General features: G+C 40.9%; 1 protein-coding gene across 1 annotated transcript in view; it reads right to left on the bottom strand.

Annotated features, from left to right (window-relative positions):
- Positions 1-12,554: 12,554 nt before the first annotated feature.
- MYO10 (myosin X) overlaps positions 12,555-19,510 on the bottom strand; it is a 96,617-nt gene continuing 89,661 nt past the window's right edge. The window contains 6 exon segments of the mRNA XM_035893426.1: positions 12,555-12,665; positions 12,949-13,140; positions 14,092-14,544; positions 17,048-17,168; positions 18,123-18,259; positions 18,853-19,060. Coding sequence (XP_035749319.1) covers positions 12,555-12,665; positions 12,949-13,140; positions 14,092-14,544; positions 17,048-17,168; positions 18,123-18,259; positions 18,853-19,060 — 1,222 coding nt within the window.

The following is a 19,510-nucleotide window of genomic DNA, read 5'->3' as shown; positions in this document are numbered from 1 at the left end:
ATCCTCCCCAAAACAGAAGTAAATTGTTGTTGTTGCAGTGCTGGGAACTTGCTCTGGGACCAGGAAGGAGGCTACAGGAGTTTGGTGGCTTCTATCTGTGTCATAAGTATCCTGTTGTCCTGTCATCTGTGCTACTAAATACCTGTCCAGCCTCAGGCTCAAGATGGAAGCCTGACACAATATTTAAGGTGGTGATGTGCATCGTAGCTAATGTGATTACTGGGGAGCTGAATTCTGGAGAGAGTGCCTGGTGAGAAACATCACTCGAGCATCTGTGGCTGAACAGGAATGGCCAAAAATCTGAATCAAAAAATGTGTGTCTCAGTGTAAATTGCATGAAATTAAGTAACTTTTATTGCAAGAGGAAAGCAACAAAAATAAAAGAATAATTTTGAATCATGAGTTAACATCTGTTTCTAGCTTAATTGAGTACCCCCTGTTAGCTTGATTTTTTTCCCCCACTCCCCCACCCACCCCACCCCCCTCCAGGAAAAGGACTTTCACTTCAAGGTCAACATGCCTTTTTTTTCCTCTGAGGTAAAAGGAGACAAAATAAGATCACAAAATCAGTTAAGTTGCACTGTTAACTGTGGGTTGCAAGTCTGCTGTCTATTTTGACCAGATGACCTTGGGAAGGAATTACGTTACTTCTCTGAGTCCACATGCTCTATGTCGTATATGAATTGTACCTGAGAGGAAACCTACAGAAATTTATTCTACATAAGCAATTAATTTCTTTTTTCTAAAGGACATTTTAGTTTTGTGCTTGTACCTCTAAGAACCTGGGGCCAGGCAAACCTGCCTGAACAACTAGCCTAGCTAAAAAGTGATTGATTAGGTATTGTCTGTAAGGGTCTCTGAGAGCAAAAGGAAAGAGACAGTCTCCCCTAGTAACCCAAAACTCATGGATGGAAAATAAAGCCTCTGGGAGGTAGTTGCAGCAAGGCAGGGGAAATGCCTTGTTGCATTGCTTTGGTTTTATGCTGACAGATAAAACTTTGCCCTAAGAAGACTCGGCCAAGAGAGGGTATTCTTCCCATGCTGGAAAACAGGCAGTTGCCTACGGTTACTGAGCGCTCCTCCTCGTGTCACTTGAGCCTCTCTATGCTGTGTGCAGTGGCTGCCTACAGATGCCGATTCCCTGGTTTTGGGAGAGGAAGCAGAGGGAATCTTGTTACTCCATGGGAGTAAAAATAGGGTCTTCTCACAAGGAAAAAGAGGTAGGGAGAGGAACTCCAATAGGGGAGTGTCTGCTGTACTTACCCTTTTTTCAGGCCATTGTAGGATGCTGTGTTATCTATGACAAGTGCAGTTCCCCTGAGCGCTGTCTGTAACTTGCCAAAACCATCCCCAGTTTAGCCAGTAGCAACCTGCTTTCCCTCACTAGCGTTCAGTAATTTCAGTAACTTGGGCTGACCTGTCCAGCATCTAAGTCTAGCTAATTCCAAGCAGTTACTAGATAAGCCCATGTCCTGGTTTCGGCTGGGACAGAGTTAATTTTCTTCCTAGTAGCTGGCACAGTGCTGTGGTTTGGTTTTAGTATGAGAAGAATGTTGATAATTCACTGATGGTTTAGTTGTTGCTGAGCAGGGCTTACACGAGGCAAGGACTTTTCAGCTTCCCCTGCTCTGCCAGGGGCACAAGAAACTGGGAGGGGGCACCGCCAGGACAGCTGACCCCCACTGGCCAAAGGGCTGTTCCAGACCATCTGATGTCATGCTCAGTATATAATACTGGAGGGAGTTGGCTGGGGGGCAGCAACTGCTGTTCAGGGATGGGATGGGCATTGGTCGATGGGTGGTGAGTGGTTGCATCGCTTGTTTTTTTCCTGTGTTTTGTTCCCCTCTCTCTCTTTTGTTGTTTTCCTTTTCATTACAATTGATTATTATTTTATTTCAATTATTAAACTGTTCTTATCTCAACCCACAAGTTTTCTCACTTTTGCTCTTCGATTCTCTCCCCGCCACCCCCCACCCCCCTCAATGGGGCAGAGAGTGAGTGAGCAGCTGTGTGGTGCTCAGTTGCCAACTGGGGCCAAACCACAAGAAATCAGGTGGGTTTTATGCACTTTTAAAGTGACCATATGGTAGTTAGCCCCAGGAAGCACACTGGGGTTAAAATGTTTAAATTTGGGGTTAACCAATTATTAGGTCTTGATTTGTACTAAGCTTGTGATCAATGTGGATAATGGCAATATAATCCTGTGGTCCTAAGGATTAAAACCATGGCAGGTTTTAGGTGATCTGCCCTTACTAATATTCCAATTTTTAAATTTTTTTTTAAACATTGGAGTACGATTGTATGCCCCCCACCTTCCCCCATAATTTATACTCCATACTGTACTCCCTTCAGGCACAGGAGTTCAAGAATCCTCCCTCTCCTCAGAAAAGGGGGGATGGAATCTGGGAGGGGAGGATGAAGTGGGGTTTCAGTGGCCAGGGTAGACTATAGATGTGGGAACTCTTTCCGATTTTCATTAAACTTGCATCCATTCTAGATTACTGGCCTCTGCTTTCCTGACCTCCACCATGAAGTGGTCACCATTAGTGAAAAGTTCTTCCAAAACAGGTTTTGTAATTTAGCTAATGGAAGAAATGCTTCACATATGGATGGACACCAGCTCTTCTTTTTCACTGTTGATAGTTACTGGGCTGGGTTTATATGAATGAGCTTACTGGAAGCACTGTGATGTAGATACCAGTGTGAGAGAAGAGATGGATCATTCATTCCCAGCCATTGAAAGTTCAGGTGTCTTTTTCAGAAAAAAATGGTAGTAAATATGATCTCTGGCTTTGATCTTTCTGCATTTTGATGTTTTGCCTGCCAGGGTTTAAAAGGTTTGTGTGCAGTTTTTGTGAATTTGAGCTGGGAAAAATGAGGACTAGCACCCAGTGCAGAGTTGCATGTGTGAGCTGTAGTGCACAGAATTAGGTTAGGGACTGCAGTTCTGGTGTCAGGGACTACGGTGTAAATGATGGATGAGAACTGAGGAGAAAGCTTTCTAAATGATTGTATCAAAGGGGCTTACAAATATCAAAGCATTGTAATGCTTCTGAAATATGTTTGAAAATTCTGACGTCAACATATCATAACATTGTTGAATTTAGTTGAGGATTCCAGCTGAAAATGGTAATATTTTTCTTTTTTTTTTTTTAACTTGTTTTGCCTTTGCTTTGTTTCATCACAGGATCACAGAATAAGTTAGTTTGGAAGAAACGTCTGGAAGACATTTGGTCTGACCTTTCCCCCCGCATACACACACTCACTCAAAGCACCTTGGTAGCTGGTTATGACAGGTTGTTCCGTGTCCTGCCCAGCTTAGTTGTGAATGTCTCTGAGGACTGGAGATTCCACAGCACGCTCTGGACAACCTGTTCCAACATTTGACCATGTTCATTAGGAAGAATATTTTCTTATTATCTATTAAAAATTTCTTTTTCTGAAAGTTTTGCCCATTTCCTCTAATTTGTTTGGCCTCCACCTCATAGGGGAGGGGACTCTGGCACTATCTGCTCTGTAATCACATATTAGGTACTTAGCAAGTAGGTCCCCATTAACCTTTCATCTTCCAGAGTCAGCAAACCCAGCTCTCTCAGCCTCTCCTGCATCACATGCTGTATGCTGCTTGTCTTCCTGGGGCCTTCTGGACTCCCTCCCATATGCCGGTGTGTGTCTTGTATTGGGTTGCCCAGAACTGGACTAAGTATTCCATATGTGGTCTCACAAATGTTAGGAGGGGAAGAATCACTTCCCTTGTCCTACTAATGACCCATATGATTATTGACTCTGTATCCAGTCATCCCACAGCACTTCCTAACTAGACTTTGCTTTTGAGTTGCGTCTCAGTTGTTCTTCATATGGTAGCAGTTCTGTGACTTTGATCATCTTTGTTCCCTGTCCCTGAACCTTTTCCAGTTCTAAGAAAACCTTCTGGTGCAGTTCTAGTCACATCATAGCTGTGTTCAAAGTGCAAGTAGGTCATGGATTTAAATAGTCATCACAATGCTCTGTGGTTTGCTTTATGTCTTTTGTAATAATTTCTAGTATCTGCTTTTCTTTTTTTCTTTTTTTTTTTTCCTAACTGGTAAAAAACATTGGATTTATATTTTACTGGAACTACTAAAACTTCACGATTTTGTCCCTTAGTGGTAATGATCAGTTCAGCGCTTGTTGTACAGTTAAATCTGGGATCAAGTTTCCCCCCCTCCACCTCACCTGCTTCACTTCATCTACTTGGAATTTATTCCACCAGTTTATTGGACAGCTATTCAGTTTCCTAAAGGTATGCAGTTCTTTAGTCTGTCCTTGTCCTCACTTTCCTGAATAACTTGATGTCAGCACTAAACTTTGAGCTTGCTGTTTGTCATTTTTCCAGTTCCCTGTTGAATAGTTGAAGAGCACAGAGCTCTGGCAGAACTTCAGTGGTGGTTTCCTTCCTTTTTTGAGAATGGACTGTTTGCTGTCGTTGCCTGTTCCCTATCTTCTAGCCAGTTGTTTCTGCACAGCAAGACTTCTCTTCTGTGGCTGCATGGCTTCCTGAAAAGCCTTAGGTGGTGAATTTTGCCAAAAGCCTTTTGGAAATCTAGGTAAACCAAACTGCCCGTATTTGGAAGTTATTGAGCCTGTCAAAGAACTTCAGCAAATTTCTAGGGCAGGCCTTTATTTTACAGAACCTGTGCTGCTTCTCCCCAGTAGATCATATTTCTCCAGGTGTCCACTAATTATATTCTTTATTATAATATTTACTAACATTGAAAGCCTTTAGTTGCAGAGATCCCTCAAATTCTTTGAAGACTGGTGTCATATATGATAAACATACCATGCACCTTTCTTTAATCCTATTTCTGCTTGAAACTTCATGCATGCTTTTGTGGACTTTCTCACAGGCCTCTACCAAACTCCTATCTTTTATAATTACTGTTTAAGTGTAGAATAACTTTCCAACTAATAATTGGCAAACAGCTTTCTTCTTTGATGCACACCCTCTTAGCCTTTCAAGCATCCGAAAGGTTGTTCCACACTCTGTTGTGGAACATTGTTGAAACAACATCCCAAACTCTTTGTTCTTTTATTTAACTGTAATATGTCATAATCTTAAACTATGGAGCAGGACCATGTTAAGCATTGTCCTATGATATGCAAAACGCGATTAGGACTGTGACATACCTTTTAAAGTATTTTACATACAAGTTTGTGTATCAGTTAAAATGGCTGGCACTAACAGTCCTATGCTGCTCTAGTCCCCTGCCACATGCTTCAAAACACAGCATTCAGTTTAACATTCCAGGTTTTGGGCTTCAACACAGCTACATGGGCTAACTAACTGTAGTTAAAGGAAATGCAGGGAAATTCAGAGGCGTATTGCCAGTTAGTCTGAAGGAACATCAATCCAGAACCACTTGTTTCAGAGGCTGCCCTCTGCTGTTTCTCCTAGCCATCAGCCTTGCTTCTTGCTTTATTTTTTTTTACCTTCTTGAAGTAAACATAGAATAGCAAAAAATGAACATATTTTTAAGTTTTGTGTGTTGAATTCAGCAAAGTACACCTTGTCCCAAATTATATTTTTCAAAAAGAACTTCATCACTAGGGTCTTGTTTCGTACTGTATGAAGATTGTGTGTTGTTTTTTCTTACTGTCTCTTTATTTTTACTTCTCATTTATTCATAAATCGGTGTTTTTTCTTTTTTTTTAAATCTAAAAAGGAAGGACAACTTATGGGAGAACTTAATTATGAAAAAAACCTGTCACCTTGTCATCAGCAGGATGATGTGGTTTAGAATGCTTGCACTGCCTCTGCTGGCTTTTTAAAGCTATACTAATCTGGAAAATAGAGCACTGGCAGAGGGCAGAGAGACCTGCGCTCTCCTTCAGTGCTCCCACTGTCCTGTTGCGTGAGAGGGGCAAGATTGCTTGTATCTTCCTGATACGCTTAATACTCCTTGTGTCTTCCTGACCTGCTCTTTGTCTTCCCTATTTGACTGAAGTCTTTACAGATGGGGGTGACCTCGTATGTATTTGTGCAGTGCCAAGCCTAAGCAGGGTGCAATCTCAAACAGAATTCCCAGGTACTTTCCCAATATAAATAATGAAAAACCCATGAGAACTTGTAATTTAAAAATCAAAACTGTGGTTGATTTTTAAAACAAATCTTAAGAAAGGTCTGTGCTTTTGGCAAAAGCTTGTAAGTGACCTTAAAACAAAATAGTTGCTTGAGGTTATGAGACTGCTTAGCATATGCTTAATTATGTGGGATTGTGGTAGACAGTATTAGTTGGTAGGACAAAATTAAAACTTGGTGCTTTTAACACTGAGTCTGCAAAGATGTATACTTAGAGGAAAAATACATTAATGAGCACAGCGTGCTAAGCAAAATTAAAGTTTCCCAATTTGGACTTTTCAAAATGCTCTTATGTTACACTGCAATGTTTATCTGTCGGGCAGCTGGAATTCATGGGACTTACTGGCCTTGTGAGCTAAAACTACCAGGCGGTACAAGATGAATATTAGCAAAAGAGAGAGTGACAAAATTATATGAATGTTGATACTACTTCTTATCCAGGAATGTTAATATTTGGGGTGTTTTTCCCTCTCTGCTAGATTATGCTGCTTCTTAATGCCTGTGAACTCAAAGCTTGAAGAGTAGAGCCCAACAATGAAGTAATGTATGGAAGAATCCTGCTTATTGTTCTGTTTTAGTTTTTCTGTACTACAGATCACGATCAGGATGCTCTGATACCCCTGCATCAGATATTCCTTTTTGTATGGTTAATGTGTGTGAGAACAGTAGTAAATGTTCCATTCTCAAATGTAGTGTTGTTCTTTTCTGAATCCAGATTTTATAGAATTGAGCTAGTATAACTATAAATTTCTGTGAGTTGTTGGTGTGGCATTAGATGGATAATGAAGACAGATCAGCTTTAAACTAGGAAGGACAGCATCTCTGAATTTGCAGAAGAAAATACATGTTGACAGGCTCAACAGATATGGTCAAAGCCAGTTAAGAAACCACTTAAAACGTGGTTTTAGTCCAGAAATCCAAAATTCTGGCACAGTCAAATGAGAGGATGTTTGTGATCTTATCATTGGCCAGTTGGTAAATATCAGGACTGTGATTCAGGTCTGCCAAGGAGATACATGTGTGTGTGACTAGCAGCAAAGGAAAAATAAACTCTTAGGGGACAGAAAGGAAGCAATCTAAAAAGTTTCAGAATTGCTGTCTTAAGATAGAGAATTTAGGAGTTAGTACAAAAATAAGATGGGTGGGAAGGTGGTAAAATGGGGATTTTTTTTTTTTTTAAGGGACCTTGCTAATATAAATCACTAAAGTTAATAATTGTGTTACCTTTTAAATGCTTTCATTAGCAGCATGATTGTCAGAACAGTGTGTTCCTGTGGATGGAGCAAACGAGGTAGGATAATCATAAAGGAAGATCTGGATGCTCTTATGGATAGGATTAAGAGAAATGAGATGTAAAAACATAGCATGAAAAACCTCATACTTGGAAATTAATTTCAAAAATTAGTTGAAGTCTCGTCAGTCGATTAAATTTGGCCCTTTGTCCGCTCCTTTCATCTTTATCAGTCTAGAATTCCCATGCAGAATTAAAGGGATGTCACTATGAACAGGACTAGTGAGATTGTGAGATACAGGTAAAGTACTTTCAGTAGATGAGTCTTAGTACTGTTGTTACAAAGCAACAGTAAGGTGTTTAGAACACTGTACCATTCTCACCTCCTTTGTTTTTAAAGAACTTAGACTGTAATAAATGCAGCTATGAGGCTGATTAGGGATAATGGAAAACTTGCTTTTGAGGGAAGTTTATTTTAAAAAGTTTTAGCTTGAGTTGGCTTGCAAAATGAAGGCTGGAAGAGGCATCTACTTAAAAAATATGTTGGGAGGAGTGGGTAAAAATATGTACATGGAGGAAAAATTATTAAAATAAAAAGATTGTGCTTGTCATGAATCAACTTTAGGCAAGAAATGTTGGAAAAATGTCTACAGAGAAGTTCAGGAACAGCCTTCTAACAGGGTAGTGTGGGCAAGTAATCAGAATGAAACAAAGCACCTCCTCCTCCTCCTCCCTCCCCCCTCCCCCCTTAATCAATAAAAAGGAGTGACTGTTCAGTTAGAAACTTGCAACTCTGGCCTTTGAGGTTTCACTCTTTGCTTTGTTGGTGTCCCCTTTCTCCAGCCCCTCTGATGCTTAATGTATTTTTCACTTTATGATTGCCAAAAGGTAGAGATGGATGGGGTGCTGGCACATCTGAGAAGCAGCCCGAGTAGCTGTTGCCCTCATCACATGTCTGGTGGACAGCAAGAATGATGAGAGGACTCCATCTTCCTTCTCCTACCCCAGCCTGTTGTCTTTTGATACAGACCAGGTAAAATCATACCACAGATAGATAGAACTGTTCTCAATATAGTTCACTTCTTTGGATTGCTGCTGCCCTCTTCTGCTTGCTTCCCATGAGCGTTGCAGCATGTGTAGCTTTAGAAGTGTTGCATAAAGGCCTTCTGATGTGTTATGGGACATATTCTTAGTGGATTCCTTCAAGATTAAACTTTATTAGATATTTGCTTGTGATATCAGTTTAACTTAGCATTAATAACTCAATCATTTGAGAGAAATAGGGGTAGATGTAAAGTCCCACAAACCAATTGCAAATGCCCGTCCCCACAACCTCACCCAGCTTGCGGCCGTGCGTGTGCCTATATGTGTGTGAAAGTATGGTTGTGCCACAGCACAGCTGGTAGCTGTATTCCTGTATCTGATGGAGTGAAATGATGTGGGTTTCTAGGGCTGGGCACCATGCAGAATTAGTTATATTCAGGACAGTGCTGTCATATTTGATTGATAGGTACTCTTCGGTATTTACTTCGGAGAGTTGTAAATGATCTGGAGTGCATACGCTGTGAGAAATAGTCTGTCAGCATTGAAGAAGCTGCCAGCGTTCTGCTTGAGTTGCTGTAGAATGGACTTAATGCCAGCACGACTCGCAATGCTGTAGCATGTCTGTGTTAAGTGTTTGTGCTGGTGCAAACCTGCGTGTACCTGTTACAGCCATGTGCTACAGAAATGTGGGGCTTGAAACCTAGGTTTCTGATGCAACACTTTTTGGGTGAAGCAATTTCCTGTGTTTAACTTGTGTAATTGAGTTTATGAAGAATTCTGGCACCCCAACAAAGGGATATGTGTGTATTATGAGGCACAAGGGAAGTGCTAGCCTGAAGCCTGAGGACATAGGTGGAATTGAGGCACAGCCAGCTTCAAGGTGTGCTAAAAAGATGATATGCAGTTGTATTTCTGTGGCAGTTGCCACTGTTCCTAGGCTGGACTGCGTAGTTTCTGCCCAGCCTGCACTCTCGCAGCAGATCAGGCCAGTGGGGTCCCACGGCATGTCTCGCTGTGGCTGTATTCGACCAGGCACAGGCAGAGGGTGCAGCATGCTGCCATGCCTGCCTGAGGGTTTGGGCCAGGGTCACTGTAACTGCTGGGGAGCAGAGCCAGCTGCAGCACTGCGGTGGGGGCTGGTGCCAAGGGCAGGGACAGGCAGCGGGAATGACTGCCTTTCATTCTCTCATAAAATATATGATAGTTTCAAGTCCTGAAGACCACAACATGTAAAGTTCCCCATCTCTCTAGAGGGACTGGACAGGGCATGGTGTTTCTCCTACAACCCTTTAACTTCTAATGCTCAGTTCTTTGTGATTTCTGATGCACTCAGCCTACAGCGTGTAGTAGTCTCAACACAATGGCTTGTCCAGAAGTACAGATACAGATCTACTCCTTCTTTTTAAGCACTGGTAAGCTTCTACAATGTTTGTTCTTTTGAAAACACAAACCTTTACTTCAAAACAAGAATAAAAGCAAAAACATGTTCTGATTTGTGACGAAAGATCCTCTCCTCAGATACGCCCAACTACTACTGTAACAGAAGAGTTCACAGGCAGGAGAGAATTTCCAGCTCTACCAAGAAATTTCATGTATTCTTGGAATAAACTTTTACTGAAGCAAAATAATTTGCAAGAATAGATCAACTCCTCAATCAATTTTTAAATATTTTATAATGTGAAGAAAGAACACCGTTCTCACTTCCAAACACAGGTATATGTATTATGCAGTACTTATTTTGATTAACTGTGCATTCTTTCTTGTGAGTATCGACTATTAGGGAAGTTTTTATTTGCCTCAACCCTACTAACTGAATTAAGATTTGCATGGAAGGTTGGTAGAATTGCTATGAATGAAGGGAAGTTTTAGATGTAGTGACAAGCACTTCTGTGCATTGACTAAGAGCAAACATCCCTCCTAACAGCTGATAGCATGCAGAAGTCAGTCAGGAGGTAGATTAATTGGGACTGGAGAAATGGTGTCAGACTGTGACCCTGAACAAGACTGTCATCTTATATTTTCCTGGTTTTTTGACCAATTGATGATGATGTGGCAGGGACTTCTCTGAGCCTGTTTACAAACAGCACCTAGATGAAACCACACTTTCTTGCTGCGCCGGCTGAAATGTATAAATTGTGTCATTCCAAGGATGCCTTACTAAGAGCAGCTTCTTTCTTTCTGAACAACTCGCATATGGAAAAAATCAGAAGTATTGCAGTCTCAGATGGTCTGTGTGTGTATAGCTAGACATGCTGGAGTTACAGTTCTCTTATTTTTCTTGTCTTCCTTAGATAAGCTCACCTTTGCTGAGAGGGTGGGGACATGAAATTAGTAGTGTTATTTAGCAAGTTTTTAGGAACTGAAGGGCCATGTCACAGATGGAGTGACCAAAAGTATCTACCAGTTGGAGGACGGTGGAGGATTTCTCATAGCAAGCCTTGTAGTCTATAAAGGCTACGTACACTTATGAGGGCAGTGCATGCTGCACTACTGTGCTGTAGCTGGCTAGTAAAACCAAGCCATCTCACATCAGGGCTACACAAAGAGCAAAAGCTTTACTTGCACATGACCTGTGGAGTGGGAACTGCTCAGCAGTCCTTCCCCTCCATCCTGATGGTGTAACTGACAGGTACCATCTGATCAAGGAGGTAGGTGTGACCGCAGACAGAAACTTGCCCCATTCCAACACAAAGCACGTGCACCTTTCCAAGCAAAAGCATATGTATAAGCCTATGCTGTCTTCCTGGCGTGACTCCTCAGAAGACAGATGAAATTAGGGCTTTCCTGCAAGTCCGACTCAGCATGAAGTGAAAACAGAGCACATCACATATATTTTCTTTATTGCTGGCCTTTTTTTTTTTTTGGTTGTTTTTAGTAAGTAGACATGATTCCTTAAAGGCTGAGGTTTTTAATAACAGTAAGGTTTTTCAGGTTTGTTTTTTTTTTTGCTGTGGACAGAGATAACTTTGATCAAAGTTTTGCCTTATATTACAGTATTTCTGTACAAAAATAGAAGTCCAAAATCAGCTTATCATTAGCTGATATCTCCCAATTTATTTACAGGGTACTGTCAAGAACCTTCCTCAGGCAAGCAGGTAAAACAGAGAACTCTGTATTAAAGCAGTAGCATTGTATAACTTCATGTTCTCTAGTCAACTCTTGAAGGGCTCTGACCTTTGGCAGGCAGTCTGGGTTGGAGAGTCCAGCCAGAATTATAAGATAGTGTTGTCTTTAAAAGAAAAGTTTAATATTAAAAACTTAAGCTGACATTATGGAGTATTGAACTGATAACTGTATTCCCATATTAGGGTAGTCTATAAGTATTCTCAGCTACATCTCTCTTTATAATACAGCAGATACAGAATGCAGACTTCTGCTACTTATATGGTAATACATATTTGCAATAGTAAAATCAATGTATGAAAATTTTGGAATTTTCTTGTTAATAAAACTGCTTATAAAGTAACCATACAATTGTAGCAACTATAACTCTGAACTATTAAAATGTACAGAAAGACTGTTTACACCATTGCACATACTTATTCCCTTTGCTTCAAAAGACTTGTGAAATACAGAATAAAATTAGTCAAATTTTACTGACAGCTCAAGTACGCACGCACAATGTGCGCATCCATGGAAGCGAGGGGAAACAAAATGTTGGCATCAATCAGGAAGGCTGCCAGCAGCTCTCCAAAAAAAAAAATATACCTTGCTCTTCTTCCCTCCCCCTTCCCACATGTATACAGGCCAGTACATTAGTGCAGAATTGAGGAATATAACTTTGTTTTCAGTGTTCTGGAAGGATAAAAAAACCCCTCCTTTATCAGCAATTTTAGGTCAATACAAGTTGGGTTTAATCTTGTAAGGCACTTATTACTGCTTGTACTGCAGTGGATCAAGTCTTAAGGCATTTGTTACATCAACTGAAGATAATAATGCTTTGGAAAGTTTTGGACGAGCCAGCAGTTCCAGTATGTGACTATTTCAGCTGATTTTTCCCCTCCCCGCCCTGTGGTCTTTCTAAAACAATGCTTGAAGACATTTTCCATGGAATCTCTGGTTCTTTGTTAGCTTGTCAACAGATGTGATCAGTATCATCAGGTCGTTTTGAGGCCAACAGCGGTATGTTCTATTTAGAGCATGGCAGAACTGGTTTTGTTTTCACCTGGAGCTGCCCTGACTTCCATGACTACTCACGGATCGAGAGGTGCTGTAGCGTTTTTTCACAATCATACTGATGTAAGCTTTCATCAGCTTTGCGATGTCAACCACCTGCCAAAACAGTATAAAAAGCAAAGTTCTTAGTAAGGTGACAATATGCGAATGAATTTCTTTAGACACTAACAATATAAAACTGTCAAGCTTTCACCAAAACCCTTTTGTGGTTAAACAAATAAAAATGCTCAACACTTCTACCCATCTCACTACATCTTCCCCTATAGCTTTACAGGGATCTTGAATAAATCTGTAACATTTGCAGCAATTACTCAAATTACTAAGCAGATGGCTATTAGAACAGTAAGACCACAATAACAAAATTCCTTCTTGCTCTTACCTCACTAGTTTCAAAAAGCAGTTCTCTCTCATCCACCACAATCTTGTAGGTGTTGGCAAGTGGTGCACCAAATGACAAGATATGCTCATACTGAAACACCTCCAGAGGCCTGCCTTCCCCACGCTTGTAGACAGAAACTGCATCGGCACTGACTCCAAGCCACAACTCCTGTGGGAATCCCCCTTCTTTACACTAGAGGAAAAAATGTAGATTAACAGCAAAGGGAACAGTGGGAGCCACACAACACTTACTGTTGAGGTTCTTGTCTGTAACCGTATTTTAAAAACTGCACATTGTTTGTCCCTGGGGTGCATTAAGAGTAGTGTGGCTGGCAGGTCGAGGGAGGTTATCCTCCCCCTCTACTCTGCCCTGGTGAGACCCCACCTGGAGTACTGTGTCCAGCTCTGGGCTCCCCAGTTCAAGAAAGACGAGGAACTCCTAGAAAGAGTCCAGAGGAGGGCAACTAGGATGATAAAGGGACTGGAGCATCTCCCCTACGAGGAAAGGCTGAGAGAGCTGGGCTTGTTCAGGCTGAAGAAGAGAAGACTGAGAGGGGCCCTCATCAACACATACAAATATCTTAAGGGTGGAAGTCATGAGGACGGAGCCAGACTCTTTGCAGTGGTGCCCAGTGACAGGACAAGGGGCAATGGGTACAAACTGAGACATAAGAGGTTTCACTTGAATAGGAGGAAAAACTTCTTTACTCTGAGGGTGACAGAGCACTGGAACAGGCTGCCCAGGGGGGTTGTGGAGTCTCCTTCTCTGGAGATATTCAAAGCCTGCCTGGATGAAGTCCTGTGTAACCTGCTCTAGGAGAACCTGCTTTAGCAGGGGGGTTGGACTAGATGATCTCCCGAGGTCCCTTCCAACCCTTGCGATTCTGTGATTCTGTGAATGTAGCCTTTTACACTTCTCCTAGACTTGTTTGCAACCCATCAGGCTAGCATTCTGGTCCCTCTGTATTTTATGGTTAACCAGTGGATTTAAATGGCTACAGTGCTTGCTAATGGGAGTATGCTTTTAGTATCTAACATTTTACCACATCAGCCATGTAAGCACTGCGATACCATATTTATGGTTTCCCTACTCTAATGAAACCACCATCTATGCAGCATAAAGTGTTCAGGAGGTCATACTCACCTCTACGTCAAAGAGTGTTGAGCCATAGCCAGGCCATTCTTTAATCAAAGCCATATACTTTGCCATAGCCTGCTCCTGGTTCATCCTCTGGAGTTTTTTCCATTTGTCAATGATACTAGTCCTGGAAGCTGAGATTTCCTCTTTGACCCACATGTCTAACATCTGATCCTCCTCAACCTTCTGTTTGCTGACAGAGCCACTACGAAAACTCCTGCGCAATGTTCCTTCAAGAAAGCTGGCTCGTTTCTTCTCAGCCTTCTCTGCTGCAGTAAATGTTTTGGTAGACTGTGTAATCCGAGACTTCAGCTTTTGCAAGGGATAGACTTCCTCCATTTCGGGTACGGTGGTGTGCAGAGCGTAATCTCCCTGAAGGTACTGAAGACGCAAAGCTGCAAGGACCTGGAGGGTTTCTTCGGGGGCAGGGTAATGTCCTCTAATCACCGCTTCATGAGCCTATGGAGGGGAAAAAGGTAGCTCCTTATGGGTAAATGAGACTTTGAAAGGACTAAGAGAGAAATGGGAAGTAGATTTACTGCCAGGCAAACCCAGGATCTGAAATAAATAATCCATTAAATAAATCTAATGTGGTAAATCTCTTGGTAAATTTGTTGAACTGGGTAAGACAGGGTTTACCAGAAGAACTGCAAGGCAATTGAGTAACTTGCTAAATGAGAATTACTGTTACTAGTGCAGCTCCTAGTGAACTCACATATATAAGAGCAACTGAATTACTGAAGAGGAAAATAAAATGTGAAGGGGAGAAAATCAGAATCTAAACACCTGACCAGGAGGAAGCCATCTACGTTCAAGGGCATTAGGAAGACGTGTATCTAGCTTTGCTTACTGCTGACTATAATTTGGCTGTGAAAAGTGATGTTGCCAGCCACACAAGCAAAGCCCTAGGACAGCTTTGCAATAAACCTCACTGAGGGGAAACAGTAAATCTCCAATGGATCCCAGATAAAGTTAGTAACGTGTTTACATGCTATAGTGGTCTATACCATCAGGGATGAGATTCTGAACCAAGATGACTCTTTCAAATCCCAGCTCTTTGCGCACCCATTCAAACTTTTGGAAGTGTGCAGCAGCTATCATTTTTCTTTTCTTTTTTTCTTTCATCTGACACTAATACAGGAAACAAACACGCCTCATGTCTGGAGATGCAGGAATTGCATGCAGTTTAGTAAACACACAGAGATAATTCACATCTAAGTAAGAGCTAGTTCATTTAGGTGTACACTTAGGACGGAGACAAAACGTGCTTTTAAACATGCAAGGTGGTTTACCTGAGATTGCACACATGCAGAAGAAAGAGCTGTCTTGTGGAAATGGAAGGAGAGTGTTTTATTGAGAAAAAAGGAACTAAAAGATTTTCTTCAGCGCCTTATGAATTAAGGGATTCAGACTTTAAAATAATGGAGGTTACACAACTAAAACTGATGACAAAAGGGAACTTTCTCAGTTGGCTGAAAAAAGTCAATGACTGACATCAAAAGCAGACAGAACTGATGTTAGAATGTAGTAAGTCACCTCTAAGATATTGCTGTTATATTAACTGTAGGGATTAAATGTGCCATGCTTTATAACTGAAACACTATTGGTCTTGGCAAGACATAAAATACTTGGCTAAACACCAGTCAGCACAGAATGCTGCATGCAAACAATCTGCTTCAGCGAATGTGCTTGTTTTAGTTGTTCATACGGAAAACTATCTAAATCTGCCTCTTAAGCCAATAACGTAACGTAAAATATCTGATGCAGAGCTCCCATGGATTTTCTTACTGTTTAAACTTCATCCCAAAGCAGAGGCATTAACTGGCTGACTCCTCTATATGTAAAACCAGACAGTCAGAATAGCAACATTTCTAAGCCCAACCAAGGCAACCTGCTGCCCAGATCCCTCAGCCAGCAATAAGCTCTGGATTGAGCTACAGTAGTAGGCTCTGGAAGAGACTTTTGGTAGACTCATGATGTAATATAGTGCCTTAAAACCTAAACTGTGAACAAGGAAGAAATACTCTATTGCAGTGAAGATGCTTCTGATCCTGTGGAAGGAGAAAAAGCTTCACACATACGAAAACTGAGAACTGAAATATGTCACTTCTTGATGGCAGCACGCTTGCTTACCAACAGAACATCAGTGTCTCCACATTGCAAATAGCCTTACACAGAAATCTTTATCTGTCTCTAGTGCCCCCTTGAAAGAAGCTGTCCACTGGAAGAATTTTTAGCCATTTGCAATACAGTAGAAAAGGCGAAAATCAATCAACAATAATAAATGCCATCAGTGAGAGAGTCCAAGCAACTACAGGACTTCATATAATAGAAATCCAACTGCTGATGCGTTTAATTTTCATTATAAATCAATCTCACTTGTTTTATGCTTTGCAATATGGCCTCATTCTGAGCTCAGCACATTCATTAAGTGGATTTCGTCTCATCATAGCTGTCTTATGGTTAGTGCTGAGACCGGATTGATTTGTTTTACTATGGTGCCTATGAAATACCAATCAGTTCTTAAAAAGAGAAAAAGCTATTGTTTGATTAGTTCTGTACAGCTGCCAACCTGGGTCTCTAATAATTAATTTGCTTGCCAAGTACACATTTTTCACTCTATTTCCTGTACTTTCTTAAGAAAATGGTTACATAAGAAGAAAATTAAAAGCAATATTATCCTTTTCTTTTTTATCCAGCTTAGACCCAGTTATCCAATTTTTTTACCACTATACATAAAGCAATTCACAAGTAACGCAGAAGTAAAAGTACATCATATGCGCTTCACTTATGTCAGGATAAGCCTATTTTGACCACCGAATTGCTTTCTCAGCGCTTGATGCTTGAGTAGTAGCACGATTAGTTAAACAGAAGCATAATCATAACTCTCTCTGTGCCGTCTAGATCTCTTGCTTTTTTCCTCCTCTTAAAAGCACCTCAAAACAGACCCTTTGTCCTTTACCTGCTCAAACATAAAGGCAAATTCCACACTATCTTTAGGGACGTTTTCTGTGTCCAGGAAGCAGTAGAGCTTGAAGTAGAACTTCCAGTGCATCTCTCCAGCTTCAGCAGTGGCAGCAAGCCTGCACGGGTATGTGAAGAGGGAGAGGGAGATCAGATCTGTGAAATCAAACTCCTTTCTCAACTGACACCTGAAGAATCTCAGCAAGGCATCAGCTGAATTTTGCTTTGTTACAGCTGCTACGAATTTGGTATTGTTGACAGGAGCTAATTGTTTTCAGCAGTACACCTAACTGATGTCATCTGGAGCTAGCTAGCTAGAGAGAGAAACATATAGGTACGTGTGTGTGCGTATTTAGAGCCTACAGAAAAATCAAGGACTTTAAATATTACCTCAGTTCTCAGTCAACTGTTTCTAAGCCAAATTCTCTTAATAAACGTTGTATTTGTGGTTCAGTCAGGTGTTGATAAAAGCAACATTATTAAGTCCTGTTACAAAAAGTAATTGCACAACACTTTAGACATTCCTTTTTTGCCCCCGTTATTATATGGATAAAGGAGGCTGATTGCCATGTATATAATATTAAGGATGACAAAAAGATATTTAGGCTTGTAGTACATTTTCTTACTACAGTGCTACGGGTGGTTTCAATTTTACTGGTAAGAAAAATGTTGTGAGCTGCACTGTGGTGACTTCTATGTGAAGTCAGGCAACAGGTAGTCAGAATGGTAATGGCTGCCTGCAGTTCAGTTCTCCCATACTGGGGCAGCCACAGTGCTAGTAACGGCAGAAAACTTTGTAGTGGTGGAAAAGAAAAATGTGGAAATAGTAATGAGAAAAATTACTCTGCTGGTGAAAAGACGAAGAAAAGCCAAACGCAAGTGAATAGGTGGCTCATTAATTCCTTTAAAAAAAAAAAAAAAGATGCTTTTATTCCAGAAAAGGCCATGTGTGTAATTCAGCTGTGTCATCACAAACAAGCAAGAGAAAGAGAAAATTCCGCATTTATTGACACTGGAAATTTATTTAATTGCTACTTATTAAAGTGGTGAGACAGGAGGAGAGGCACACTCACTTTTCAAACTTTGCCAAGACATCAGCCACAATGGTTCTGCTTTCAATTGCTTTATCAGTAGTTCCATTGTATTCAAACAAAGCAAACATATTTCTGCTATCCTCCATGGCCAAGCCACGAATTAACTTTTCAACCACCTAATGAAAAACAGCACAGGAAAAAAACATAGCATAGAAAAGCAGCACCACAGTGTAAGACAAATAATTAGACGAAAATTCAGAGCTAGGTTTTACATTAGATTAAAAATGTTGCTAACATGTTCTCACCAGCAGTATTAACTGTTGTCAAATTCCACTTTCATTTTTATACTAAATAATGCTGATTCTTTTAGAATATGTGTACACTATCATCTGGCCAGGTATAACTCCTGTATTTCATCAACTCACAAGAGTTTTCCAGCTTTAGGAAGCAACTCGGTTCTCAGAACCACCAATATCTACTGAAGTAATTCCAATAATGCCTCTACTGAATTGCTTAGTCTTTCCTGTAAGAAGGAAATATAGTTGGGTAATCCCCTAAAGAATAAAGGCAGTTTTTATAGCAGGGATTTCTTCAGAACATGCTGGGGGGTTGGAGGGACAGCTCTGTAGGCTTTCCCTCCCCTGAAAGGAGAGACTGGTAGAGAAACCCCCCGCGCTTCCAAAGCTTAATGCTGCTACTACTGGCTGGAACCGGCACGTAAAGGGACATGCTCATTTTGAGCCAAAGCCCTTCTGTCACCACTTCTCACCTCTCCAGCTGTAGTGTGCGAGTTGATTGTAATCTTGCAAGAGCCCCCACCGTGGCAATAAACTGTGGATGTCATTTCCTGCCTGCCAATCAGAGCTTCTATTTCATCCCGCGATGGCACAAACTCTCTGCATTTGGTTTTCTTCAGGGATTCGTAAGTAAAAAGTGCATATTTCTCCATTTCAGTTCCTGGAAACTGGTCGCGAACCCTGCAAGATAAATATTATTACTTTAAGCTGCCAGTCTGTGAAATAGTAGGTTTACTTATTTGAGAATGGATTTTTTTCCCTGAAAGTACTTATGTATCCTGCAAGCTATTTAATTGACACGCTCAAAGGTTTATCTTCACTGTCAAGGCAAGTGTACTAACTTGTGATTTACTGTGGGACAACTTGTATGCGTTCTTCATTTTATTCTACAAACCTAATGGAAAGCAAAAACTGAACCACCTTCATAGCATTAACCACCACAACCTTGTAATGACTCAGATTTGACAGCAAGATAACTACAAAAATCTTCTTGTAATCAACTCCATTTTTTGTGAGTAACAGTTGTTGAATGAAGACAAAACTGCACTAAGATACTTCAGAAAAAAGCAATAAAACGTATTTTTTGACTGCTCAGTTTTGTGGTAGTGGCACTTAGGATACTTGATTTCC

Source organism: Egretta garzetta, unplaced genomic scaffold (genome assembly GCF_000687185.1).
Source record: "Egretta garzetta isolate BGI_Z169 unplaced genomic scaffold, ASM68718v1 scaffold754, whole genome shotgun sequence".
Classification (NCBI taxonomy): domain Eukaryota; kingdom Metazoa; phylum Chordata; class Aves; order Pelecaniformes; family Ardeidae; genus Egretta; species Egretta garzetta.
This window is presented reverse-complemented; position numbering and strand designations above follow the sequence as displayed.